Source organism: Neopelma chrysocephalum, unplaced genomic scaffold, assembly GCF_003984885.1.
Source record: "Neopelma chrysocephalum unplaced genomic scaffold, ASM398488v2 Primary Assembly neopelma1_44, whole genome shotgun sequence".
Lineage (NCBI taxonomy): Eukaryota > Metazoa > Chordata > Aves > Passeriformes > Pipridae > Neopelma > Neopelma chrysocephalum.
In genome coordinates this window covers 7,856,745-7,883,497 of record NW_020897703.1, presented here as the reverse complement: position 1 = coordinate 7,883,497, position 26,753 = coordinate 7,856,745, and the positions used below count along the sequence as shown (strand labels likewise).

Genomic DNA, 26,753 nt, shown 5'->3' with positions numbered 1-26,753 from the left:
CGGAACGCCCCCGCCGCTGGCCCCGCCCCGCCGGGGCTCCCCGGGGCCGCCCCCGCCCGGGGCACCGAGTGCGGGGGCGGCGGAACGGGGCGTCCCGCCGGGACACTGCTCTGCCCCGGCGCCCCCACCCCTGCCTGCTGGGCGCGTCCCGCCGTCACCCCTCGCCGGCGCTCGGAGTCCCCCGGCGGCCCGGGAGCGGGCGGCGAAGTGAGAAGGTGGCGGTGCTGCCAAACCGTGACCGCTCCGCCCCCGGCTCCGTGTCTGTGCAGGGATGCCAACTGCTTCCCCTCTTGTCCGCCGGGCCCCTCCCGAGGCCTGGGACCCCCTGCCCCCCCCCAGCGGCTTCCCCGGCTGGGCGCGAAGAGCCCAGCGGGCCGCGGTGGGAGGAGGAGGGCAGGCGGTGCCTGCGGTGCCGCTGCCGCTTCGCCCCCTCCTCCTCGGGCCCTTCAGCCCCTCTCCGCGGGAGGGGGCCGGGGCCTCGCCCCGCCACGACGGGACTGGGACGAACGGGGGCGAAGTCTGGGCGGCGGAAGGGAAGGGTGCAGAGGTCCTGCCTGCGTTTGCTTTGCTCCGGCAATGGTACATCAAGCCGGGTACAAGTGGGGCACGGCAGCATCTACCGCCGATGCTTCCCGCCGCTGCCCGCTCCCAGCTGCCCGGCGGGGTAGCGCTCCCGGAAAGCTGAGCCTCGGCGGGAAGAGAAACTGTCCCTGCCCGGGTGCACATTCCTGGCCGGGACTCCGGTCGCCCGCCGCTCCGCCTCAGAGCCGCTGGAGCCGCGTTCCCAGCCCCTTCCTTCCCTCCCAGGCGGGGGCAGGCGCTGGGGCGCAGCGCGACCGACCGACGAGACCGTGCCGGGGCAGAGGTCCCTGCCCGGCGCCCTGGGGACCGCGGACTCCTGCCAGGACCACCGCGGTGATCACGCTCAGCTGCCTGACTGTGAGGAATTCCAATCCTCCAATCCATGCATTCGCAAACACCTAAATTACCACCCTGGTTTTCAGCGACTTCCTCTGAAAGCCCTGAAGCCCACGGCATGTTCAGGGCACACAGGGGAACAGACTCATTTCAGAAGCCAGATTTGGGGGTCACAGGCTGCAGCTGCTGTGGCAGAGCCAGTTTTCTGGCCAAGGCAGAAGGCTGCCCCAAGCCCTTGCACGGGAGCTCCTCACTCCTCCTCAGTGGATGTGGATGGAAGGGCAATGTGGACCGAAATACTTCACATCCAGCATTTGATGTGCTAGTCAAGACATACCCACAGCACATCACAGACACAGACAGTTCACATTTGGATGCTGAGGAACACCAACACCCAATATCTCACACATCCAAAATACCCCTAACTGCATCCAGAACCCACAAAGCAAAGATTCAAAACATGACTTAGCTCTTGCCTTCCTCCCAGAGGTAAATCTGGCTTGCCTGTTGCTCTGCGGCCAGAGGGTGATGTACATATGGACAGAGCACTGACAGTATGGTATGCTGCTACCATACACCAGTCCTCAGGGATTTTAAGGCCATCCCCGAATTCCTTTGTGTCCACACATTCACCCATCCTAGGCATGCATATGATTTGGCACTGTTAACCTTGATGCTTAACAACTTAAAAAAAAAATCTCAAATTTAGAGCTTTACACTCTAAGCTTTACATGTAATAAAGCTATACATAAGAGAATTACAAGTCACATGTTCCTTTGGAAGGCAGTGGCACATCCATGTAACAGGAGTCATAACTTTTAATTCTCCCCAACAATGAGTTTCTGCAAACTAGCAGCCCGGCAGAAAGCAATCACAGACAGTTTCATTATGGCTTTCAGTTGATTATCCAAATTATAGCTAAGAGCAGAGGGCAGCCTTTTTATTATCATCATTGCTGTACAATTAGAAAATGCTGATGAAGCTCCACAAGAGCAGAAATCCACTTTTTTGCTGGCATTTTTCATTTTTATAAGCGTTTCTTGGGCAATATCTTGGTTCAATTTGACACACAATGGGGAACAAGTACATAGGTGGGAAGGGAGAAGATGAGAAGAGGAAAATGGGGCAGCTCTTCATTTCAGTTAATCTATCAGCTCCTGAAGCCTGGTTCAGGTTTTGCCACTCCTCCAGATGTATCTAATTCTTAGAGCCTGGCTGTAAATAATGCTGTATTTGCTACACTGGGGACACATAAAATCCAATTAAGAGCCAGGTAAACATCTGTTGGCTTGCTCTGTGCTTCTGTTTCCTTTTTGGTTTTTTATGAATACGTAGCAGAGCAACCAGAACAGGATTAAATACGGTGTAAGCGCAAGTACAGTTGATAGGCTTGTTACTCATCTCTTCAGTACAGTATGAGAATACAGTGCATTCAGCACTATTAATGACAGAAGCTGTGTCTGCACAAAATTTACTATGCCAAACACTGGACACAAGGGAAAAAAAGTGTTTCCTGCCCCTAAGAAAATGCTTTTGTTGTTAAAAAACTCTTAAATTATTAGAAATCACTTTACCTTTAATCCGTGTGCAGAAGTGTCCATGAAGCTCCACCATACTAGACAGGTCTGCTCGGGAGTTCAGCTAATCCTGGCTCCAGCCCAGAGGATACAGGCATGGGCTGACAATATGTGTGTCCTTGCAGACATATCTTCCACCTGTTGAGGCATTTTCAGCTGGGATGCAGTGTTTCCTGGTAGAAGCAGAAAGTAAAAAGGTGATAAATATTTCTGTATTTGGCTCTTTCACTGCTGATTGTCAGCATACACTGTTTACCTGGACAAACTGCCTTTGTGAAGGATACCATGACTTTTAAAAGACTTTAGAAAAGGACTGAGTTTCCTTTGTAAAGACTGGCTGTTGCCCTTGTTAGAGGACTCAGCAGACTTTGCAAAGAGCTTTTCACCTCAGGCTCTGGGCAGGACAAAGCCAGAGAGCATTGATCTCACTCTTGGCTTTGCCAGTACCAAAGCAGGGCAGGAACCTTCTGCCCCTCTTGTTATAGGACCAGCACACTACCCTAGCCCTCAACCCTTCCTGCTTGAAGCAGCAAATCCCAGTTTTGTCTGCACTGCTAAGTCTCCAGCTCCCAGGAAGGAAACGGTGGGGGCCCAGCACAGGTGACTCTGATCTCCTGATGCTGGTGGGCAGCCTGCCAGACACCCCAGCTGGAGGTTGTGCTACCTCAGGCACTGCCCAAATTAGTAGTGAACCCTGATAACAAACTGCTTGAGTGAAGGGGTGCTGGGGACCACAAGGTGGTTTGCAGCACAAGACTGTGCCTTACTACGTGTCACGAGTGCAGGGACATACAGCCATCACGTTTGGCATCATGAAGCAGCCCCCAGCCAGCTCCAGCACAGCACACCCACTGTGTACTGGTACAAAAGGAGATCAATGCTTCCCCCACACGGAGGACAGAGCTGCACCAAGACAGTGTGCTTCTGCTTCCACCCATGGCAAGTGTTGCCTTCCCACCTGAGAGTTGCAAGGCTGCAGGCTGCCCGTGCTGCAAACCCCAGCACCAACACTGACCTCGTGAAACAGGACCTGGAGGGGAGGGGTCCTAAATAAGAGACCAAGGTTCTTACTGACACACAGCAAGGAGGGACCCAGCAGATAGGGAGACAGAGGGGCTCTTAGCTCTTTGTGAGCAGGCAGGGAAATGTGAGAATCACTGCAGGCATTTGCAGAGGGACCCTGGCACCCAAATCCTACTGAAGTGCAACAGCAGCAGGGGCAAATATTTTCTCATGTGCCCAGATGATTTAAAGGCTGGGGACAGAAATTCAGGTTTAAATCACTTGAATGCTTTTCACCATGTTGAAATTCCCTTGAAAATCCTAGCTTGCATCAATACGATTTGGTTTTATATTTACCTGCACAATTACACACCTTAACATATTGCAGGAAAACAAAGCCATGCCAAACTCTAGTCATACCCAAATTGCTACATGGAACTAGACAGCTTCTGAGTGAATTAATCCAAAACAGTGACACAGACTTCAGCAACACCTGACACAAGTGCTGCAGTTTGTAAAGTGCTACCAGAAGTTCAGGTAAGACCAAAGTAAAATCAGGAAGAGTGTCTGCATTTAAAACTAATCTTGCCAGACTCATCAGTTATTACTTAATGATATTTGTACATATAAATGTACATAAAATGTCCATAATTAGTTTTCTTTGGTGCCCCCAGGCACTGGGACCCCTTTCCATGAGGTACGATTGATATACTGAAAGGATGTTCCTGTCCCGAGGTGCCACTACCACAGCATGCAAAGGCAGGATCAGGGCCCTGGCCCAGAAGTGCAGGAGGGTTGGGGGGGGATGAGAACAGCTTTCTGCCATGCCACAGTCATGGCTGATCTTCAAATCTCCTTGCTGTGATTCCACAATGCTGAGATAATGAGAAAGCAGTGAAATTCCTCACATTTTATTTTCTTGGGGGGTATAGCACAGCCTGAAATGTCTGAAACATTTCAGATGTGTAGTTTTTTAAACACATCACGTTATGCTTTTTCTTTGCTTTTTCTTTTTTTTTTTTCTCCACAGGCTCTTGAAAAGAAAACAGTCCCCATAGTGAAGTTGACATGATAAATTAGTATGGCCCTGGTAAAGTCCTCACTCTTCATTGGGCAAATACTTATTTATGGACTTTCAAATTGTGGCTTATGTAACAACAGGGTGAGTGACTTTCAAAAAACCTCCGCCATGTATTGACCTGATAGAGCCTAATGGGTCCTTCAGAGCAATTAGGATTTATTGTGTTACCGTCTATTGTGTATAGAGACCATTTTAAAAACATGTGTTATTTACCCAGAAAGCAGTAATGACTGTTTAAATACAGTTTAGATTGTTTCTGAGACTCTTGCTGCTCTATACATTGCAAAGAAGTTACTCCAAGCATTGTTCAGAGCTAAACACTTTGCTCCACTGGGATTTCCAAGCAGGGTAACTGTATCGCACATATATTTGTATGCTTGTAGCCCTAAGTGAAATGAGTTCTCTGTAAAGCTACAAAATGAGCAGCCTCAAAGCACGGAATCTGAGATTTTTTTCTTGCCACTCTAGTGGTCTGAGCAGCTCAGGCCTTTTCCCAGCTTAGAGAGCAGGGTATTTCCCATGAATCACACAAGTTTGCTCCATGGCACATCTAACCCTGTAAGTGCATTGAGGTGGGACCATCACCACATCCCTGTAACCTCCTGGGGGCCAGCATGCAAAACCACAAGTGTTGGCTTCTGAAGACTGGTGCAGACTTGAGAAGCCTAACCCCTGGCCAGGCTCCTGACTTCACCAGCTCTGACTCTGACCTCATGACTAAAACAAAACCCCAACTCATACCTGGGAGCTATCAAGTGCCTCTATGAAATAATAACAATATAGATTAATTACTCCTTGATTTATCTTCAGACCAATGCTGTTTTGATCAACACTCTCTCTCAATAAGTATTTCCTTTTTCTGCCCTCTTCCTGCACTCTCCTTTGCTGTGAGAGACGTTCAGGGTGAAACTGCTGAAAGCAGTTCAGCTTTGGCAAAATGTTTCCCTGCCCTGCTTCAGGTTACAACCTCTCGAAGCTTGTTTGTATTTGCTTGTTTTACACCAAAATTAAAATACTGTCTGTTACAGTTGCATTACTTTATTTCCAGAGACAGAATTACTACGCAGTTTTCCAGTCCAGCAAAAAGACGGACAGTTTAGAGGAACCTCTGGCTGAAAAGGCTGTGGCAAATATTTCAAAGTTAGGATGCAAGTTTGTAATGGCCAATGTACAAAATCCTCTGGAGAACAGAGTCAAGCTGCCTGGATTGAAGCTGGCTGAAACTTGCAATTCCTGTTTTATGGAAAACTTGAACATTAAAAACCAAAAATTTAAAAACAACCCCCAAATTAAAAAAAAAATAAATTAAAAAATACACCAGTTTGTTCCAAACAGGCAAGCTGCCCATAATTCTGAGAAATCCTGCAGCATCACGAAGAGCTAGGAGGTTTCTTGTCACAACGTGTGCAAGTCCTAGAAGCCCCCTGCACAGGGAGGCCTTGGGAGCACAGGACAGGGGCAGTTCTGGGACATGGAAATCCTGGGGTGTCAGGATCTTGCTGGGAAACCAGTCAGAATTCAGACAGGAATCTGCCGGGTGAGCATTTGTTCCTTAGGTCCTGCCTGGTTTTCAGGGAAAGTTGGTCAGTCAAAACAGAAATGTTTCCAAGAAAGTTTCTGTCTCTGCTGAACTGGCACTTTACAAAGAAACTACTCTCAGTTTGAACATCTGCAGTTATGAGTGGTCTCTCCTGGCCCTAAAATTCTATGAATTGGTGCAAAACATATGATAACAACTGTCGTTGTTAAAAGCAACTTCAGTCTGTGTTGAGAACAGTTCAAGTTCAGTCTGGCCTTTCCTGAAAATACAGAGCTTCATATAATCAAAACAGGTTTCAAACACATAAGCCCGTTTGACTGCATTTCTTCGCTAACCTCTCAAGATGCTGTGATCAAGATTTTTCAGATGCAGTGACTCTGGACTCTCTTGAGGCAACCTTAAGGGATCTTTATTTCCAGAAATTGGACTCCTTTATAACATGCCACATTGCTCACTCAAGATCAGAAGCAATTAAAAATCACACATTTGAAACTTTATCCTGTATGTGTGCTTATCTATAGTACCCTAGAAGGAGAACGCTCATATACAATACACACAACCTGTGCTTTCATGTTTCCATGAACTAGAAAGTATCAAAGCCAGAGACCCCCTGAAACAATGTCCTCTCCCTGACCTTTTAGGCATTCTTGCTAAGAGCAGGCACTTCAGATTTTCCCTATCTGCTTTTGACATCCTTGAAGTGCTTGACACAGGGCTGGAGGAATACTTGGAGCTAAGATTTAGCGAGTCACATCATTCACATGAAATGAACCAAATTATGTTGAAATACATATTTAAATCCCTGCATAATCAACATTTATTGGACCCAAATAAAAAGAGCCAGAAACAGATGAAAAGGCAATTAGCACTAGCTGGAACTACACACATTTTGATTACTTCCTTCTGCAAGTCATTAATGGGATAATGTAACACACAGGTCAAAGTGATTTTGGAAAGGATGTTGTTAGCAACATTCACATTCAGGTATTAGTCAGACGTGAAGAATTAACACATGCAAGTGACCCTTATGTGCTCTAGTGGAATGGAAACAGGGAGCAGCATCTGCAGCAGAAGCCAGAATGGTCTTTTTCCAGCTCAAGACTGAGGGGTTGATTTCCCAGCTCTCCGTGACCATAAGGGCAGGGACTAGTGTCACAGAATTGGAGTGCATCAAGAGATTTGCTGGGCAAAAGAAGGAATCCATCCTCTAAATCCTGTATGCACTGCCATGTGCAGCAACCTCAAGGACACAATTACATCACCCTGCTTGGGATATGTCCCAGTGATGCAAGAAAGTGCTTCAAAATATTCCACAAGTGAGTTGCCAAAAATATTTGATGACCAGGTTGTGAAGTCCTCTTACAAGCCCTTTTAACCAAACTGATACAATCAAACTGATCTTGTATAAGCAACAAGCTGACAAAAAAGGTGGTGCAACTGCTGCAAAGATGGGGTTCACACAGGCCAGCATCTTCATTATGGCACGAGAACAGTGGAGTAGCTTGGTTCAGCTTTTTGCCCAGAGAAGCCTGTCCAGCTGCAGGAGAATTCACGCTGCATGTATTTCCCTTATGCTGGTGAATTTAACTGTTCCACTATTTGGGACAAAGGAGCAGCTGAGCCCTTCTCCAGGCCTCCCACAGACTGGCACTGCTAGACTCCCAGCCATTACACTGTCACGAGGCAAACAGGATTCCACTGTGTGCACTGAGAGAAACTACTGTGCAAGCTTCCACCTGTGCCAGGTGCTGAGTAAACCTGCAGTACAAACTGCTCTTGGGCTGAGCAGCCAAGGAACACAAAAAGCGGGAGAAAGGATAGGTAATTCTCCTTGCTTTTGCAGACAGAAAAGTTCTGTGATTTGCCCTTATGGCCACAGAGAGATGGGAAATCAACCACTCAGTCCTGAGCTGGAAAAAGACTATTCTGGCTCCTGCTATAGACACTGCTCCCTGTTTCTGTTCCACTAGAGCACGAGACTGACAGTCTCTGGCACTATGCTACAGGGATGCAAGGCTGCAGGCACCTTCAATCAGGGCCAAACTGATTGTCTTGGCAACAAAACCTCCTTCTGATAGACAGGCAGTTTGGAGGGGAACAAGGCAGACTCCTTACCTGGGCTAGCCAGGCTGCATCCGGATAGGACTAAACATCCCTCTTTGGAGGAGGAAGGGAGAATGCAAGGTGAGAAGACAGAGTAATCCTTTCAGCTGAGACTCTGCCAGGGGTGTTGCTAATTAGCAGAGAGAGGATGTGTTGTGGTTGGTGAGAGACAGACACATTCTGTGTTGCGAGACAGTGCCTTCAACCAGCTCCATCTGTGAGACACATACACTGAGAGCTCCCTGATCATGTTTGTATTGCGGGAGCCATACCCAGCAACACCAGCTGAGTCCTTGATGCCCGCTGTGCTGCCCACAGCCTCATGTGAAACTTGTGATGGGATTCTGGACAGACAAAAAGTCTTGGTTGTGAATCTTATTTTCACTGTTCTAATACAATCAAACCTATTTTGTATAGACGTACAGAGTGGCTGTGGCTTCCAGCTCATGGAAAAAGACTAGTACTGCAGCAGCATCTGCATTTCCTAAGCTTGCTCAGGTATCTAAGAGATAGGAGACTGTCGTAGCTAACAGAGGAAACAAGGAGGTATTTTCAGTCTCTACCAGAAGCAAGGTCGTGGTCCAGAACTCAATGTGTGCATGTGTATGTATCTCATGTGCTGCAATTTGGAAACATTTCCAGCTGAGACTACTAAATTTAGCCAGTTGGTGTCTGCTCTAATGCATACTGAGCTGAATCTGCAAGAGCCCAGTTTAAATTTCTGGGATTCTGTCTGGTTTGCTTGAAATGAGCATCTGTTCCAACATCCCTGTATTCAAGGATAGCTGAAAAGCACATCCATTATCTGAGAAGAACCAACAAACTAATGGTCAGGCCCTGCAGCTTTCTTCCACAGATTTTATTTAGATTCCCTGACAACATAAAAGGAATGATTCTTAATTTTGTGTCTCTGTGTACTTTCCATTTGGGCTAAGATGCCCTGAATTTTTCCTCAATATTAAAGGATGTTTATGTGAGGTCAAACCTGACTTATGGCTCTTTTAACTTTGTATATTCCCAAGACATAATTGACTCTGTTGGGCACATAGACTCCTGACTAAATCTAGTATGGGCAGTTCAGGAGATGATCTGAGATTGATAATAACAAGTTGATCTCCACAGAAGTAGAGATTAAATATATTCAGCTGCACACTAATGCAGCTACCCAAGACAATCCCAAGGTGTGCTGGGCCAAAATGGGCTTTAAGAACTTCTGTATATACTAATGAAGGCCTTAGCCTGACTGAGAGCTGGCATAGATATGAGGGGAGAGAGGTGGAGGCAAGTGTTGTTTGCACTGTGCAGACTTTTGTGGAGAAGGGTGGGCAAGGTTTGGTCTTCAGCCTGAGCAGATTCCTCACCATTACTAAGCTGACAGAGTTGCAGGTGATTATTTTATGAGCAAAGAGGGAAACAGAAGCAAAAGAGAACAACAGCAGTGACCTCCAAGTCTCTGCTGGGGGAAGAGGGACAGACCACAGACAAACACAGCCAGCCTCAAGGTATGTCGTGCCAGGCTGCAAAAAGGGACAGGGCTGCTTTAAAGGTCCTTGACATGGGCGCGGTGCTGACTCCAAAACCATACCCCTGCCCTGGCTGCAAAGTACCTCCTGTAATTGGCTACGAGCTTTAGAGAATGAAATCCAATTTACCTGCCACAAAGAAAAGCTAGATGAGGCCTCCCCAGAGCCGGTGGGTAAAGGAGGGCTGCCAGTTCCCACTCCCGAGCTGCTCCCCTCCCAGCCAGACCGGAGGGAAGGGGGAAGGGGCAGCGATGGCAGTAAGTGCAGGAACAATTCACTGGAGAGCCACAGTGCTCTTTGCAGTTTGCCCACTAATTACTATTAAGCCCTGGTTCCTTTTTGTGTTCCAAGGGGCGGCTTCAATGTGGCACTGCTTCTCGGGCCTTTCATGCGGCTGGGCTAACCCCTGAATAGCAGGCTCACCCCCCTCGCTGCCTCTCTCTCCCTCTTTATTTCCCCCTTTTGCTTTTCTGATAGTATTTTCTGTCCATGTTGTGTAAGGCCCTAAATGAATCTTGACTGCCCCTACAGCCGACTGGAGACGCACAAAAGCGGCCCATTCCAGTGGCCACAGCGCCATTGTGTGCCCTAACAATGCACTAATTGGCGGTGACAATTGTGCGGCTGGGGAAGAAGAGGGGGCCGGGGGGCGAAAGGGGGGGGCTGGGGGTGGAACACGGGACACGGGTCCTTTCCAATCACTGAGGCGGGTCAATAAAAAAAAGAGAAGCGTGAGGAGCGAGAAACACGCTCTGCTCCGCGTTTCTCCTGCCTGCACGTCCCTGCCAGTCCCAAGCAGTTTGCTCCAAGGACCCCGGAAATTCCTGCAGAGAAGGGTAAAGCGAATAACTTTAAATGCGTGGGTCTGCAGAGAAAGAGATGTGAAAACTAGAAGGGTCATCTCAATCTCCCAGGCTTTCTCACCATCCCAGAGGCTGAAGAGCTCATGTGATGAGGACACCACTGAGATATTCATGGGAAAAGATCACACAAAAAGCCAAGAAGATGCTGGTGCTGCAGCATTCTGCTCTGAGTACACGTGGGAGAGAGAGTGCTCACCTCTTACTAATTGGAGCTCAGCATACCCTTGTTTTGCACGAGGACAGTGGGATGCAAGGACACGGTGTCCTGCAGCACTCTGCGGGGGTAGGTGGTGGCCCTGTGGAGTAGGAGCCTGTGGTGCTGTTGGGAGCAGGGGAATTGACTTGGCTCACATCTCTAGCAATAGTGAATTGGAGGACTGGAGGAATGAAAGGAACAACAGGTGCCACGGGACTGAGATGTTTATTGCCACTGTGACACCTTCCAGTAGGGACCAACCCAGTCTCACACTGAAATTCGGCAGGAATGAGCCCACAGACTCTGAGAGCTGCCCCTGTATTAAGTCAACCCTGGCGTTTGGAGTCTGATGTATCTGACAAGTGAGGGACAGATTTCAACTTTATTCATTAGTTTTTAAGAGAAAATCTGGGACAGAAAATGGCATGGACAATGCTTTTGAGAAAGAAGTATGGAAGGCTCATCCAGTTGCCTAGGCTCTAAATTAATTCAGACAGTTAACAGACATGGGCTCAGATGCTGAAGTGCTCAACACCTACCATGTGTTTTCCAAACAGCTCATATCAGCTCCCTCAGAGAACAGTGAAGACCAGCAGGTGTGGAGCACTCTGGTTCCTGATAGGGAAAGCAAAGCAACCCAGACCAGCAGCAACAGTCAAGTTTATGAAGGGCTTTGAAATGTCCTTTCTCACAGACATACTTCTCTTATTTGAAGCTGACTGATTTTTGAGATGCACTGTCCAGAGCAGGGTCAGGAAGCAGGAATTCTCCTACCCCTTGGAGGACAGTTGTAGGACTGCTATGATGGGGAACACTTCTGCTAAATGCCTTGATGAAAAAGAATTACCTCCTGCATTTGGAAAGAATTGGGAAAACACTAACCAGGGAACAACTACACAGGAACCACCTCTGTTGGAAGACCAATACTTTTCCACAAGACTAACAAGTCCCATGTATTGGCATGGCTTGGAAAAGAAACCTTGCCCTAACCTCATGAAAATCAGAGATAAAGAGCAGGGAGGACAAACTGGAGACCCAGGGACAGGCAGGCACAGTGCCTGGATCTAAACTCCCTGTTGCTCTGACTGAGATTGGCATTTCAGTTTGGTCCAGTACATATAAACACTGAGCTCAGCTGAGAAGTCTGGTCCTGCAGCCAGAATGTGGAGGGGAAGCCTACTGTGAGTCCAGTATGAGAAGCAGACCTGCAACAGCCTAGAGCTGGCAGTCTGCAGAGTCCAGGGTATGCTGTGTAGACACCGGACTCTTGCCCTTTTCACCTCATGGCCACCCTAAGCACAGTATTTTTCTTAATGTAATCTCTCAGATTTTATAGGTCCTTGTCAGCATTTCTGTGGAACAACAGAGGATATCCCTGCTGCTGGGAAGAACCCCCACCTCTCTCCACTCATTGCAAGGTGGACTTATCAGCTGTGTTAGGCTTCTATAATGTGGTGGTGGCGATATCCTCCCTGATAGTTACCTGCTTTCAACATAATAAATGTGCTTCTGCTTGCCCTCCCCTAGCAGGCCTCCACACAACTCCTGCCGACAGCTATGGAAACATTTCCATGGATTACCACGGATGCTGGAGGAGGGCCTTATATAGTGAGACTTCTCCACCTCCCCTTTGCCCTAAGCCCTTCACAGAAGTACTTTATTGTTTTATGACAGCGCAGTAACACTTGACATAAATCTCTTAGCACAGCTAACAATGTCAATACTGTGTAAATACCTACAGTAGAGACCTGTATTTTATTATGTTTTCGCCCTCTTTTACCTGTTATCACCCAGGGTTAACTCTGTGCTAGATGCACGTGTATTTCACAAGGAATCTGCCAATTTTATACACCGCCACAGCTTATGTCTCTGAACACTGAGATCCCAGCTCTGGTTCTTTCACAAACTGCAGCTTTCATTGGAGTCAACAGAGCTTGGATCTGCTTAAAGGATCGATCACGTTGTCTGTTAAATCAGAGACAAGTGCTCCTCAGAAGTGCAGAGTCCAACCCAGAGCAGAACATTTTGCAATATGTACACAACAAATAATATTCACCAGTGTCACAGGCAACTGTGTGCAAATGTCTGATGACAGAATGGGGTCTGTTTTCCATCCTATCCTTCCTCCCATGAGAGTCTGTACCCCTTGCTCTTAGAAATCAGTGGGATCACTTACAGGTGAAGGTACAAGTCAGTGGAGAGACATTCCTCATGTTTCATAACTTAGTTGCTGCACTTCAGGTATTTGCCTGCAGTGTCAGTCAGAAATGAGATTAATTTATAATCTTTACTGCTAGGAAAGCACTTTGGACTGAAATGCTCTATGCACACTGATTACACCTATTACTTTCTTACACAGATTCAGTAATTTTTTTAAGCAATATTTTTAAGCAATATTTTTAATTATTTTTAAGCAATACCTAACTTTACTAACAATTCCTTCTTAGTCACTTCTAAATACATAATATTGTACCTGCATGCTAAATACCTCTGAACTTTCAAGTCAATGAAAGTTCAGCCCTTAACACAAGCTCTTATCTGACTTCTCTTGCTTTTGAGATGAGCCTTACAACTTCTTTTTTAGTATCTAAATGAATGGTAATGCCTCAAACTCAATTATAGAAAATCCAAAGTCACTTACTATAAACAAGGGACTGACTTTTTAGCATGTTTACAGCCTCAATGCCAAGTTTTATACATATCTACACTTAAAATGGATGGAATTTACTCCTGCTTGCCCTGTAGACTTTGTCTGGTTTTAATTGTGACACTTGATTATCTGAGATGCTTTTCACCACCTTCTCATACTGGTAATACTCAGGCCTCTAGATGGGACCACTATTTTGGAGAGTATTTAGTTAAACAAGAACTCTTTTAACAAGACAGTCCAGAGCTATGTACACACACTCCCAGAATATTTTCACTTGCCCTCAGCGTCCTGTCACTGAAATAGTATGGTAAGCCTCAGACCTGGAAGGTCCCTCTCAGTCCCTAAATAAAGAAGGAGGATGCTAGCTCCACTTGGGTTATTCTATTACTGTACTGTAATCAGGATTTTATCATACCTGGATACAGGCATGATGTTATGGAAAAAGTTAAAAAAAAAAGATTTGTTTCCTTGAGTCTAGAGCAAAGTTCTGGTCAAGGAGCTGGTACTATTTCATTTATTTTAGACAGCGTCCTCAGGACTTCATAAATCTGCAGACACTGTCACTTATTCCCAAAAGAAGAGCTGCATTCCAGTTCCACCACCTTTTAGAAAACCAGTCAACTTCATGTATTAAACCAATACTATTAATTTTGGTCTAAGAGCTCGAAGGGTAGCTTTTAAAAAATGAACTGCCCTGACCTTTCAGAGGAGAGCTGGAGCTGCAATTGGCATGCTCTTCCCAGGGCTCCCTAGTCCCCATGGTCTCTGCTCTGTGTGGATGTTTTTTCCCACCACCTCTTACAGGGTGAAGTGAGGAGGGAAGGTGGCAGTGAAAGGGGAAGGAGATGTCATAATAGAATTTGCTCACCTTGTAAAGCAAATAAGGAGGAAGACAAGGCTTTGCACATGGTTTTCTTGTGCAGCTTGTGTGATCTTCGTCAAACATTAACTCCCTGCTTGTAGCTGATTTCATCACAGGGATGAAGTCCAAAGGTTCCTGCAGGAGAGAGGATTGACATTCCTGATGGACCTCTGGTCTTTCTGATGAGGGGCAGGAGGACAGTGAGGGAGGGGATATATCCTTCTCTTTGAAAGCTGCCAGAGCATAGGGCTGGGTGGGGATTTCTCTGGGGGCTCTCAGGCAGGGGATTTAGGCCTGTGAGCTCCACCATGGCTCAGTGCTGCAATCTTTAGTCACCAAATTCATGGCTTCAGGGAGCTGAAGCAACTCAGAACAGCAGGAATCATGGCTGCTCCTACATCCATTGGGGGGAGAATCCTTACAACATGGGCAAAATCCTGCCCTTACAGGCCCCTAGTGGTCCCTTCAGCCCAGCTGGGAGATGCCTCCCTTCCTTAGGATTTCAGGCCCCGAGCTTGGACCCTTCTGGCAGAGGTCCATGTGACAGCCATGCAGTGGGGATCTGCCACCTGCATACCTCCCAGGAGCTCTGTATCCAAAGGTGCCTGAAAGCCACAGCTCCCAGTAAGCTCCCCTGGGAGCTTTTGAGGGGGTCAGCACCATTAAAAATCCAGGAATTTGTGCCTTTCCAAAAACACTTAACAAATTTAACTGGGAACCCACAGAGCCCAATACAGACATCAACAGTAATTCTAGAGACCTGGCTGAGACCCAGGAACAGTGAGTATCATAATTGTCTTAGATTTGGAAGACTTTCACGGGCAGATTAGCCTTTCTAAGAAAACTATCACTCTTTCAAAGCTTGCTCCACCTATGGTACAGCACCCACTTGAAGGCAAATTAAAAAGGACGAGTAACATTTTTTCAGTGTTTATTGAGAGTTGCCTTTATACACGAGGGACTGGTGCTCTGATGCTGTCACAAGTGAACCCAAATAAACCCTGCTCAAGTGTCAACAAGCAATTCAACTCAGTGAATTTATAACATTATTACACATCAATAATAAATTAAGACTATTGCCTATAAGTTGCAGATAATTTAAAAAAATCTTTGTCAAAAGTAAAAAAACCCAAAACAACAATGCAAACACAAGAACAAGGGAACACACATAACAATGTTGCAAATAAGTTAACAGAGTAGCACACACACACATAATGGTTTCCAAAAAACTCAGAGTGCACCGCCAGCAATGCTAAAACTCACTAAAACTGCTGCAGGTGAGCTGGTGCTCTGGCAGGAAGGAAAGCTCAGACTGCCAGGGAACCACATCAGCCACTGCGCTCTGCTGCTCATGCCTGGCTTTCCCTAGCTTTTAACTGCCTCGACTGAACTAAAGTTGATTTGGAAGCTGCCTTTATCACTTAATACCTGTCAAACACACATTTTGCTCATTACTTACTTTTGCTTAGCTCAAGTATAGCAGGAACTGGTATAAGCTAAGTTGGTATCACAGGTATTGATGCCATTAAAAATCAGCCTGAAAGCACACTTTAGTTTAAGCAAAATCGACCTGGTAAACAAGTGCATAAGCAAAACTAAACCAAATCCTTTTTCCACCAAAACAATGCTGTGTATTCAAGGATTTACACTGGTTTAACATGTGAATTAGACAGGAACAAATAAATAATTGAGCCACCAGCACTTGTGCACACAGACAAAGTCTACTACACTTTGGTCCTAGACAGCTGATAGCTCTCCACGCCTGGATACCTCTGATGCTGACCACAAGTGGCACCTTTGCAATTTCAATTAATGACCACTCTAACTGGTATTTTAAGATATGAATCAGGCCAGCATGGGCACACCAGGGTTTTCAAGTAAAGAAGGACTTTGCACATTATCATCCAGGCTGTCTCCTCACTGTACTGCTAAAATGCAGCGACAGCACTGCCGTTGTCAAATGGGATTCGGGCTATTGGCATCAAATGTGGACTTGTAAGATCACAGTCAGCATGGATATGTGCCCCAGGCTGACACATGCCACATACTTTAGCAAATAATGCTAAAATTTAAACAGGTTAACCCTCTCTCTAAGGTAAGACTGATCAAACCCTCACTGGGTTAGCCTTCAGGGAACCAGGCTGCATTAAAATTGAGCTTTGAGGAAATGCCTTCACTCCCACTGCACTAGATCCAGCTGTGCATGTGAGTAGGGAGTGCCATATGGGAGTCCCTCACCATGTGGTGTGGACTGGCCAGTGGTTCCAGGAGGAATTGCATGTGACCTGACCCTGTTTTAATTCACAGTACTTGCCACTATTATATATGCACCTCTTCCGAAGGTCTCGCATAAGCACAACTGCATTTCTGGCTGAGAAGCCCAGGCAGTCTCAAAAATATAGATAATAAAACCCAACACCATCTCCATGCTATCCTCTCTCATACTGCCCTCTCAAAGCAGAGATAGTAAACAAATTTTATGGTTACTATTCCTAGCAAGATGGAAACTGTAATGAGCAAGGGTTTCAAGCTCCAGTGCCAAACACACTGCATCATGGCAGAGCATTTCTAACAAAATTATTCACTTTTGAAAATTTAAGGCACCAAAAATGAGCAAATGTGAGGAGTTCCCATGCAGCTTGGTGTCTTCAGAGCTGGTGTATGCAGCCTGTAGAGCTCACTTCATGAGGGCAGAACAACCAAACTGAATTACTCAGCTGCTCCTGCAAAAGAGCAGGCACAGCCATGGGACAGTTTCAGTTTAAGCTTACAAGTTAATTGAACAGCAGATGCAATCAGGAAATCCAAAACGGGAAGATAGAGGTTAATATACAGTACTGTAAGGCACTCCTACTGGGAAGGGAAAATTTAAAGGAAAATTATGAAGGAGAGAATGATTGGACTCAACTGGTTCAAAAACAACATGATGAGCTATGAAGCTCCAAGTCTGGCTGTAAACTCAGCACTGGGAGTAGAGACAGGGACAGAGACAGTGAGAGAGAGAGAGAGAGGAGAGACTGGCTTGCAGCTGAGCAGCAGAAAAAAAAAGAGAGAAGATTATGATGCTTATTTAATTTCTTTTATACAGATCCACAGTGAGCTGCAATCCAGGCAGTGACTTTGGGAAGCCTGCTAAACTTGGTTGTTACAGGGAAAAAGCAAAATTCAACTGTGCAGCTTCCCCATTTCATTGTAAACAGACATCCTCTGCTTTTTTAAAAAAATAATTCAGGACATTATCATCAATCCCTTATAATACATCATACACACTATCCTGATAATTAGAGAAGCCTTGACAAGAGGAGCTCTAAAAGTACCCTGATGATTTGCTCCTAACAGGGCCATCAGAGCCTGTGGAGTACTGTGAAAAACTTGAGTTCCTCACCAAAAAGTACCTTTCCTCACAACTGCCAATTCCTATCATCCCAGCAGTGAGCCCTATTGGTATGTGCCAGCTAGGATATTTTGTCACATCACAAACCCATCATTTTCCACAACCTAAGAAAAAAAAAAGGCAAGAGAAAGATTTCTACACAAGAAATACAAGTTTCTCTTGTATATTATCAAGTTTCTCTTGATAATATAAAAAAGCTGGAGTTTGCATACCCTTCTTCCCATTAAAGGAAAGGTAGACAGTCAGGGTAAAGAGGAAAAGAAACTTGAATAAGGATCTCTATAGTGTCCTACATTAAAATAATCTCAGACTAACAAATATAAGTACCTGTAGAGTGTGAAGCTATAGTCCACTGCAGTGAAGCATCCTATTTCTACACTGATTACAAGTTTTATACAAAGCAAAAGCAGTAACTGGATTACAGATCAATTCCTCCTCGGTCAGCTATAAAAGCATCTTCTCTTTGAAGGAGACAAACGGCACATTTTAGTCTTGACTCACAATGAAATGGCATTGTTCAAATTATTTCATGCATGGGTAGGACAATACTAGAAGTACCAATACATAATTTCATCTGGGGGGGGGGAAGGGAGTAGTGCAATCTGCAAAGACCCCAGGAACTTTTCCAGCTGATGCTCATCCAGAAGTCTGCAGAGCAGAGCCACGTGCAGGCTGCGGGCTGCAGGATGGGTAGAGTAGCAGTGGGGACCAGCACGCAGCACTGTTAGTACAGCAGAGACAACCATGCACAGGTACAGCATCGTCTGAAACCCAAACCATCTACAGAACCCCAGGCTGAGTGTCCTGCTTGAAGATGGCTCTTCCAAGAAAACATCCCTTTTAGAGCCAGGTCTTTTGAGAGTTAATAATGTGAGCAGTAATTTCAATTTATTCTTTTGCCTTGCAGTCCTGAAAAATTAATAGGGCTTCTTCCTACTGCATTGGCACCTTTTGAGGGCAGGATCAAGCCTTCCATTATGCTTACAAAAAGCAGTGACAAAAGACTTTGTCTTGCCCATTTATAAGGAATAACATTTTTTGGATAGGAGCTGGGCATCCCTGAGAGGACAGCATCTTCCACATTATGGTCTGCTCCTATAGCTACCATGAAGCCATATTTTTCCAAAGTAGAAATGAATGTGTATTCATTTTAGGAACCAGCTGGTTTACAACAATATTGGATTTTAAAGCAATCAATCTGATCTGTATTGTACAGTATCCTTTTACACAGTGCTCTGAGCACTGATAGCATATTGTAACAACATGCTTTTGCTCTTTATCATTAGTAATGGCAGTGGTTTCAGGTTCATGACTAATTCTAGCAGTTTTGCCAACATCAAACTTTTTTTTTTATTCTCTGTAACTCTCTGTTAGCAAAGAAACTGTTCTGTAACACCTGTACAAACCCAGAGCAACTCCAATGCTATCTATGTTTTTATTCCAGAATTCAGTTCCAATATCTAACCACACACACAACTGGCACTTTGGGGATCAGGACATCTGTCAAAGTAACTAATAGTTTGCAATGTCTGAACCTTGATTCCTTGATTCGATATGGTTTTTGACAGTGCACACAAGCAGCCTTCTCTAAACTGAGCTGGACATGAACCAGCAACGTAAGGTATCTTAAATACCAGAGCATGATGATGATATGAAAAACATTATCGTTTTTTCTTTAACCACCTAACATTATGTCCACAGATAATTCAAAATAGTACCAGCCAGCTTCTGACAGTTTCAGAGCTACTGGCTTTGCCACAGGACTAGTTGTAGTGACACATGCTGAGAAACATGGGAGCGTACTGTTTATTCAGCCCGTACCAGTGCAGTTCCTGTTTGCATGACTAATTCCACAATACTTCCCCAGTGTTTGCATTTCTGAACACACAGGGAATTCTTCAAGTGGGAATGGATTTGCAAGGAACATTACACCTTTAAAGGTGATAGCCAAAAGCAACTCATTTCACATAAGGAACAGTGAGCCCAGACGAGATACCACTGTGTACGGGAAGTATTAATTTTAGTGACAAAGGTGCATGATTCACCAGGTTTATTAAACATGGGAATCCTTACAGTACTTTGCCAAGAACACAGAAAACCCCTCACTTCCTTCCAAAGAATCCCACTGACAAAAGGACTTCTGGAAAAGAAAGGCACTGGTTGTTTAATGTATGCAAGATATAAACATGCTTCTATATATATAGTAGTTGCACTCAAATTTGAGAAAGCTCAGATTCAGTTACTTTTTCTTTGACTGGAGGCTGGAAAAGGTAACCACTTATACTCCAGTACAAGGCAACTCACTGTAGCATTTTACTTTTTAACGTAAGCACGATGTACCCTGTTCTTTTACTTAAAATACTTCAGCAATTAGTGAGATGCTTCGATGATCAAGACTGCTTTCTGCCTTGAATACAACAGTCTGAAGATTATATAGGAAGCAAAGATCAGTATTTCACACTTTCACAAACCTATGTGAGAGGAGAGGAAGAATACATGCAACTGGCTTTTTTCCTCTGACGCTGTATTTGCTTTCTGTATATAGATGTGTGTGTGTGTATATATATATGTGACTGCTTTCATATGTATATAATACACACATCACTGCAGGGTGTGGAAAAAGAGTTAAGAACGTGGACTGGAGGGAGGACAATCTCTAACTGCTCACTGGAGGTGAACTCGCAATGAATTAAACATATTGCCAGTGATGACACACATCTCCCCAGTTAAATCCATCATGTACTTCCCTTTCACAATAGAATGCACGTGGTTAATACTTCCTGTGTTCCCGGTGTGTGGAGTAGAATCATACCTCGAGGAACTTCGCTCTCCACCACTGAAGTCATTACAGAAGTATAAAATGCCTTGAAGCTCAAAGAGAATGCAGGACATAAGTTGCATATGAAAACAGCAAAGTAGTGTTTCACAATTTTGGATGTATTTTCTAACTATAATGGGCAAGACGACTTTCCTGACTATCAGTTTATCAAGCCATTTAAAATAAACTTCATGAAATAAAAAGAAAACCAGTGTAGGCACTTAAAATGCCTTAAGTGTGAAACTAGAAGGAGGTCAGAGCCAACATCATGTTATTGGAGATGACGACATGGCCTTCCACAGATTAAGAATAACAAGCGTAAAACTGCACGGACTTCAGTGACTGAGCTTAACCAATATACCCAGCCTGAACAAAAAGCGTAGGAAGTCCCCTGCTTATCTGAATATGAAATAGTTCACTGGGGTGGTTATGAATATATAAACATAAATTAAGGAATTCTACGTCTTATGATTGTAAGCACCTCCAAGAAGGTTTGATGGGAGATCCTTTTCTTTCCTTGGCAAGCAGATCCTTTAAAATGTAAATGCACTGGACTTTCAAAATAGTTCTCTGAAAACATGAGGAAATTGAACCACGTGTCTGTATCAGAAGGAGACAGTGGATTTAAAGTAATTCCTGCTCTATTGGGTTCTGTGAAACACCCCATCAGACCCTCTGCCAAGGCTACTAATAAATAAATAATACACATAAATAAGTTGATGATTCAGCAATTCTAAATGAAAAACATAAAAAATAATGTGGTTGTGGCAGCAAATATTTTCTGCCTTGAGAAAAAGTCTTCTCCAGAGGTGGAAAAGAAAGTCAGGTGCTTAATTACCTAGACCTAAAGCATTTCAGGTAAACCACATTTTGTGTGAGAGCTAGTGGCTGGACTTCAATGCAGTTTAGCCATTGGTATTTCAAAGCCGACAAGGCTTTATAGCCTATTTGGCAGCTGTTAATCACAGATGAAGAAGGTCAGATAATACTTTTCGAAAAAATTTCTGCCTGGCTAAGCTGAGAATTTGCTTAAGCTGGCAGCTGGGAAAGGGATTCTCTTCAGGTTGGCCCCAGCCTTAAGGAACTCATGTGTTCTGGTACGACAATTCAAACATGTTGCAAGACTCTTCAAAGTTCTCATCCATATTCAGTTGCCTCCAGAAGGATTTCTGCTTCTTCTGCAATTCTTTACGCACACACCTGGGGCATGGCACGGCCTTCACTTTGCACTCAGAATGGAAGACAGCACCACAGCTTTCACACCTGCAAACACAAATTAGTGTCAAAATTGAATCACAAAACAGGACCACAGCATGCAATGGGCTTCATGTGGACTATAGGCAGTAGACATTCCTTGAAACCATTCTGGTAGCTCGAAGAGCATTATGTTTCAAAAGAGTGGCTTTGTAAAAGACATTTTGTATGCCCACACCTCTGCTGGTGTAAAGCTACTCAGGACCACTAAAATAAGTTGACTTGAATCCATCTGCAGTTGCTGAGAATCTGTTCCAGCACTTCTGCTTCACAGATAGAAATTTTTAGAAGGATTAATACTTTTCTTCTTAGTAACTAGCATTCAGATGTATCACAGAATAGACATCAACTTTGTTTTATGCAAGACAAGCTTGTTGCTTTGGTTTGTAAATGAAGAGTTACAATATTATTTTCCAATAAGATATATTTCAGCATTTGCAGAAACAGATTCTGTGATTTGCAACAGCCACAATATGACATTTTCCTCACTGAAGTTCCAGTGGTCAGCTGTCCTGGAAAGAGTGAAAAACAGTCCACTTCAACAGCAGGAGAAGTTGTGATTTCACAAAGTAAAATTTGAAACAGAGGTAGGTGATATTGCCTATTCTGTGTCCTGTGGAAGATTGGACTAGATCAACACAATTATAGCTTCTGGCATTCAAAGCTGTGTTATTCTGTTCTCAAATGTGACATTGAGACTTCGAACAAATCAGTTGCTCAAAAAAGATGAGCAGGATTACTTCTGGGGCACTGTGAGGCAATGGACATTATGTCACAGCAGATCAAGCCCCAGTTCCAGACAGCTGTGGAGCAATGAAACATCTGGTGATCATGAATGGGTACAACTAAAGAGTTGGACATTCTCAGCCTTGCAAGTAACTAACTGTAGTAATGAGTTAAGTCGCTGCAGCTTTGTAGTCAAAGAAAAAACTAAAAGGATGACAGTGTCAGAGGTAAAAAGACTTAGATTCCAGTTGGATAATCAAATAATAAAAGCAACAAAACATCAAACTTTAGAGCAATCCTGAAATACAAATGAAGGGCGCTGGTCACCCTGGTGATTCTGTGGGACATCTTACAATGCCCTGCACTTTTCCTTCTCGCAGCTATTGTAGTCAAATTACTATATGAAAATCCAAGTGTCCATTGTTATAACCTTAGTGGGCTTTTTTGTTTGCTTGCTTTGAACTTATTTCTCACAGAAATAAGTTTCTTGTCTTCAAGACTGTGAAGAAAAATTGAAAATGTGAAGACAAATTGAAAACATGAAGAAACAAACCCCAAATACTGAGAAGGCATAAGGCAAACTGCAGTACTTGGCATGTGGTCTGGCAATACTGAGATAAGTCCGTGAGCTAACACAACCCATTAGTTGTATTGGCTGTGTCTGCATCTCACCTGGAACTTTTTAAAACTGTTCCTGATCTGGCTGCACTTGAAGTTTTATGCACAAGTCCAAACATGGCCTAAATTTTAGTAACTGCAGAGCTTTGAGAAGGCTATGCAGAGATTTAGAGAGGCACGTTTCTAGCTAGCATAAACTGATAAAACTCAAATAACAAGCAAGAAAAGGAAGGTGAAAGAGGCTAATGCATCTATTAGCTTCCATGCTCTCGTGCAGTAAAACTTGACTGTCACATTTCTAAGTACAGTTATGGAGCCTAAATCTGGTTTTGAATCAAGAAACTAGCTTACACAGAGATATTTACAATTTTTGTGCTCAGAGAGCGTGTGTTATGGCCCTGATCCACTGAAGCACATAAACACATGCATAGGACTCATATCCCAGTGATTTCCTTGGGATTACTGATCTGCCTCCAACAAAGCATTTGCTTACGTGCTTTGCTGGTTTGGGATCCACAGGAACATTAATGGATAAGGAAGAGACAGAGGACAGCAGTGTCTTTAAAACTTTACACCACTCTGACCTGACACTAATGGTGATTTTATCAAGCTAATTCTCCCTTGTTAGTCAGCAATTTACAGTGCCCTGGAAGTTGCTAGAGGGTAATGATTGATGAGGAGTGTAATTTTGTGCTCTTGCGTTGCCACTCCCGTGCTAGCCCAATATTTCTCCACAGCATGCATGGACGTGACAAAACCTATCAGAAATTGCTGCTGAAATGGATGGAGCAGAATGAGAGAGGAGCCAGCACACCTGCTCTCTCAAGTCAAAGGCCATCAGCAGAGCAAACAAAGACTGATGGTGTTTAAATTAATATGAATTCGTTTTTCAGAAATGAGCTCAGTAGAAAAATTAACAAACTTCTTTCACATCCCTCAGAATCAAAAGAGAGAAAAAAAATGTATGAACTGTTATTTATCAGAGCTGGTGCAATAGCTGAGGCTCTGACCAGGACCCCACATGGCCAGGCACTCAGTAGAGGCAGCACAAACAGCCAGCCCTGGATCTCACAGTACTGGCAGCCACTGCTGCCATCGTCACTCCATTCTGCTGCCCCCACCCCTGACTGATGCTCTGAAGAACTATTTTCTGCCTTCTCTGGTGAAGGTTGATGTACTCCCAGCCCCAACCAAGGTGTGCAGATGACAACAAAGCAGCAGACTGGAGGAAAGGTGCTCTGAGTTGGAAAACAAAGTTGTCTCTCGCTCTCCACAGGGACACGTAGAGAGCATACCTGGATCAGCACGCCTGTATTCCCCCCTTCACTGCCAAAGGAAGTGAGTCACCAGGGGAGGGGGGTAATGCTGACCTTGCTCTGCCTTTGTGCAAATGGCAAGCTACTCCCTTTAGGTGATGGAGCTATACTACCCCAAGCCATCTACAGCTTTGCTTTTCATCATATCAAATACAGTCAGTCTTAACTGCCCTGGAATGCCAACTGGTTGACCATTTCTAATCTCACTGCAAGAAATTCTCCAGTGATACCAAAACCCCCATCAACTTTATATTCCTTCTTAGAATATTACAAACAGAGTGCTTCTTAATCTCCACATTGAGATTCACAGGGTTTTTTTCCTGTTGTTTTCAAGCCTCAGTATTCCAAAATTATTTTATTTCTCTGGTGAAATAAAATATATTTTGTAGCCTATAAAAGGCTCACTTAATAGTTCACTGCACTTACTTATCTTTCCCTTAACCCTGGTTGTTGTCATAGGTAATTCACAGTTCAGGTATTATTTCTGACTCCTGACTTCTTCTTTGTCTAGAGGCCAAAAAGTCCCTACATCTTTTGTGAGAATTCTATACACCCCTGATAATAAGCTGATGAGCCCGTAGCCATTCAGGCCTTTCATGTTTCCTTCTTTAATGAATGATATTGTGATACTGTACATTAATAGCATCTTCCTATTTTTCAAACAGTATTTGAAGAATTAGTGAACAGTGCACGTTGTTTTCATACAGGCTCGAGTCTTCTAAGAAGGTAGCTGAAATAGATTCCTCTCTATTTTGGTGTTTTCTCTCTTTTTTTCTCTTTCCTGACCTAACTCAATTTCTGTTGAGACTTATGTTTTAAGGATGTTCTACTTGTTTGAACACCACAGTAACAAAAATGCAGAGAATTATTCAATCCTCTAAATAATTTCTATTACACTGGAAAGCATAAGAGAAAGGGCAAAGCTGTCCACAGCCAGACAGGCATTATAATGCTCTTATTATTATCATTACTAGTTACAAAAGAAAAGCCTTTCTACATTAAAAGCATATAATCATTCCTTGTATGCTGAGGAAGTGCCAATGTTAGTATTTTCCATTAAGTCTGGGCATTTGAAATATATACATAACAATATTTTGTAAATTGAATTTTGGCATGTTCTTTTCATGCTTTCCATGTATGTTTCACAGGATTATGGCTCAAGTAATTCTAGATGCTGCACAACCAATCGATTATACTCATATTTCTCCTCTGTACTGTACCACCATGTAAGTGCCCATGAGCAGGATCAGGTGCCCAAAGAGAGGAGTGCAACATGAAGAAGCTTCAAAGATCTTTCACCTTAAACAGCCAAAACAAAGCAGGGATGATCAACAGGTGACCCAGGATGTCATCTGAAAGACAGGATTTTTGTCTCCAAGGAACATTACCTGTTGACAGACTGACCAGTGTGACTGTGTTCGGATGAAGCTACTGAGACTAACAAGGTTTATTAGGACACCTTCGGTACCATGCACACGGGCTGTACCTGTCTGGCTTCCAAACACCAATTAGGGAATCAAAGCAGCTCATAGTTATGCTGCTCATTCCTGAAATGAACAAACAGTGAATGGCAAATACAGCACCATTCCTACCTCACAAATGAGAAGTGAGAGGTGAACTGGCTTGCTCAAGGTCAGGCACAAGCTCTTAGCAGAGCTGAGAAGGGCAAAGAGCTTCCCTGTCTCACTGCAGTGCCATATTCACCCACCACCCTTTCTCTTGTAATTTTATATATTAACTTTCATTTTTTCATTTAAAAAGACCACTTGCTTTGTGCCAGACTTTGGACACATTTGGTCAAGCGAGTAATCCCTTGAAATTAATTTCAGTAATCAAATCCCTTCACTGACTAGAACTCTTCAGTTTTTTCCTTCCCTCCATGCAGAGTAAAAGCAAGATAAAATGGTGTTGTTCATTCATTTTCCTTAGAAGATGCTAAACATTCATCAAGCATCCAAAATACTGAAATACCTGTAACTTGGCTATTAAAAAACCCCAAAAAGAGCAAACCACAGTAGCTGAAGTAAGCCTTGCCTAGGGATTCCAGCGTGATCACCATCCCACACTATGCACATGTGCCTGTCTGCAAGTATTTCTGAATTGCTCAGCTGTGAATATCACAGACGTGCCCTTCAAAACTCTCAGAGACTTTAGCAGAACACAAAGAAAAGGAAAATGGACTAGCCTGTGTTCACTTACAACACAAAAAAAGCCCCAAAGGCAATCAATGCCTGACACACACGTGCAGCAGTATTATTCCAGTTGCCTAGGAACCAACGCAAGGAGCCTGCCTAGGGAGGGACGCCCATGTA

At 44.3% G+C, this 26,753-nt stretch overlaps 1 protein-coding gene across 4 annotated transcripts in view; it reads right to left on the bottom strand.

The window, feature by feature from the left end:
* Positions 1-15,954: 15,954 nt before the first annotated feature.
* The window catches only part of PLEKHM3 (pleckstrin homology domain containing M3), a 93,781-nt gene continuing 82,982 nt past the window's right edge, over positions 15,955-26,753 (bottom strand). For all 4 annotated transcript variants that reach the window (XM_027678286.1, XM_027678287.1, XM_027678288.1 and 1 more), the window contains one exon: positions 15,955-21,790. In XM_027678286.1, the coding sequence (XP_027534087.1) occupies positions 21,613-21,790 (178 nt within the window). In that variant the 3' untranslated portion in view covers positions 15,955-21,612. The remainder of the gene's footprint in view (positions 21,791-26,753) is intronic.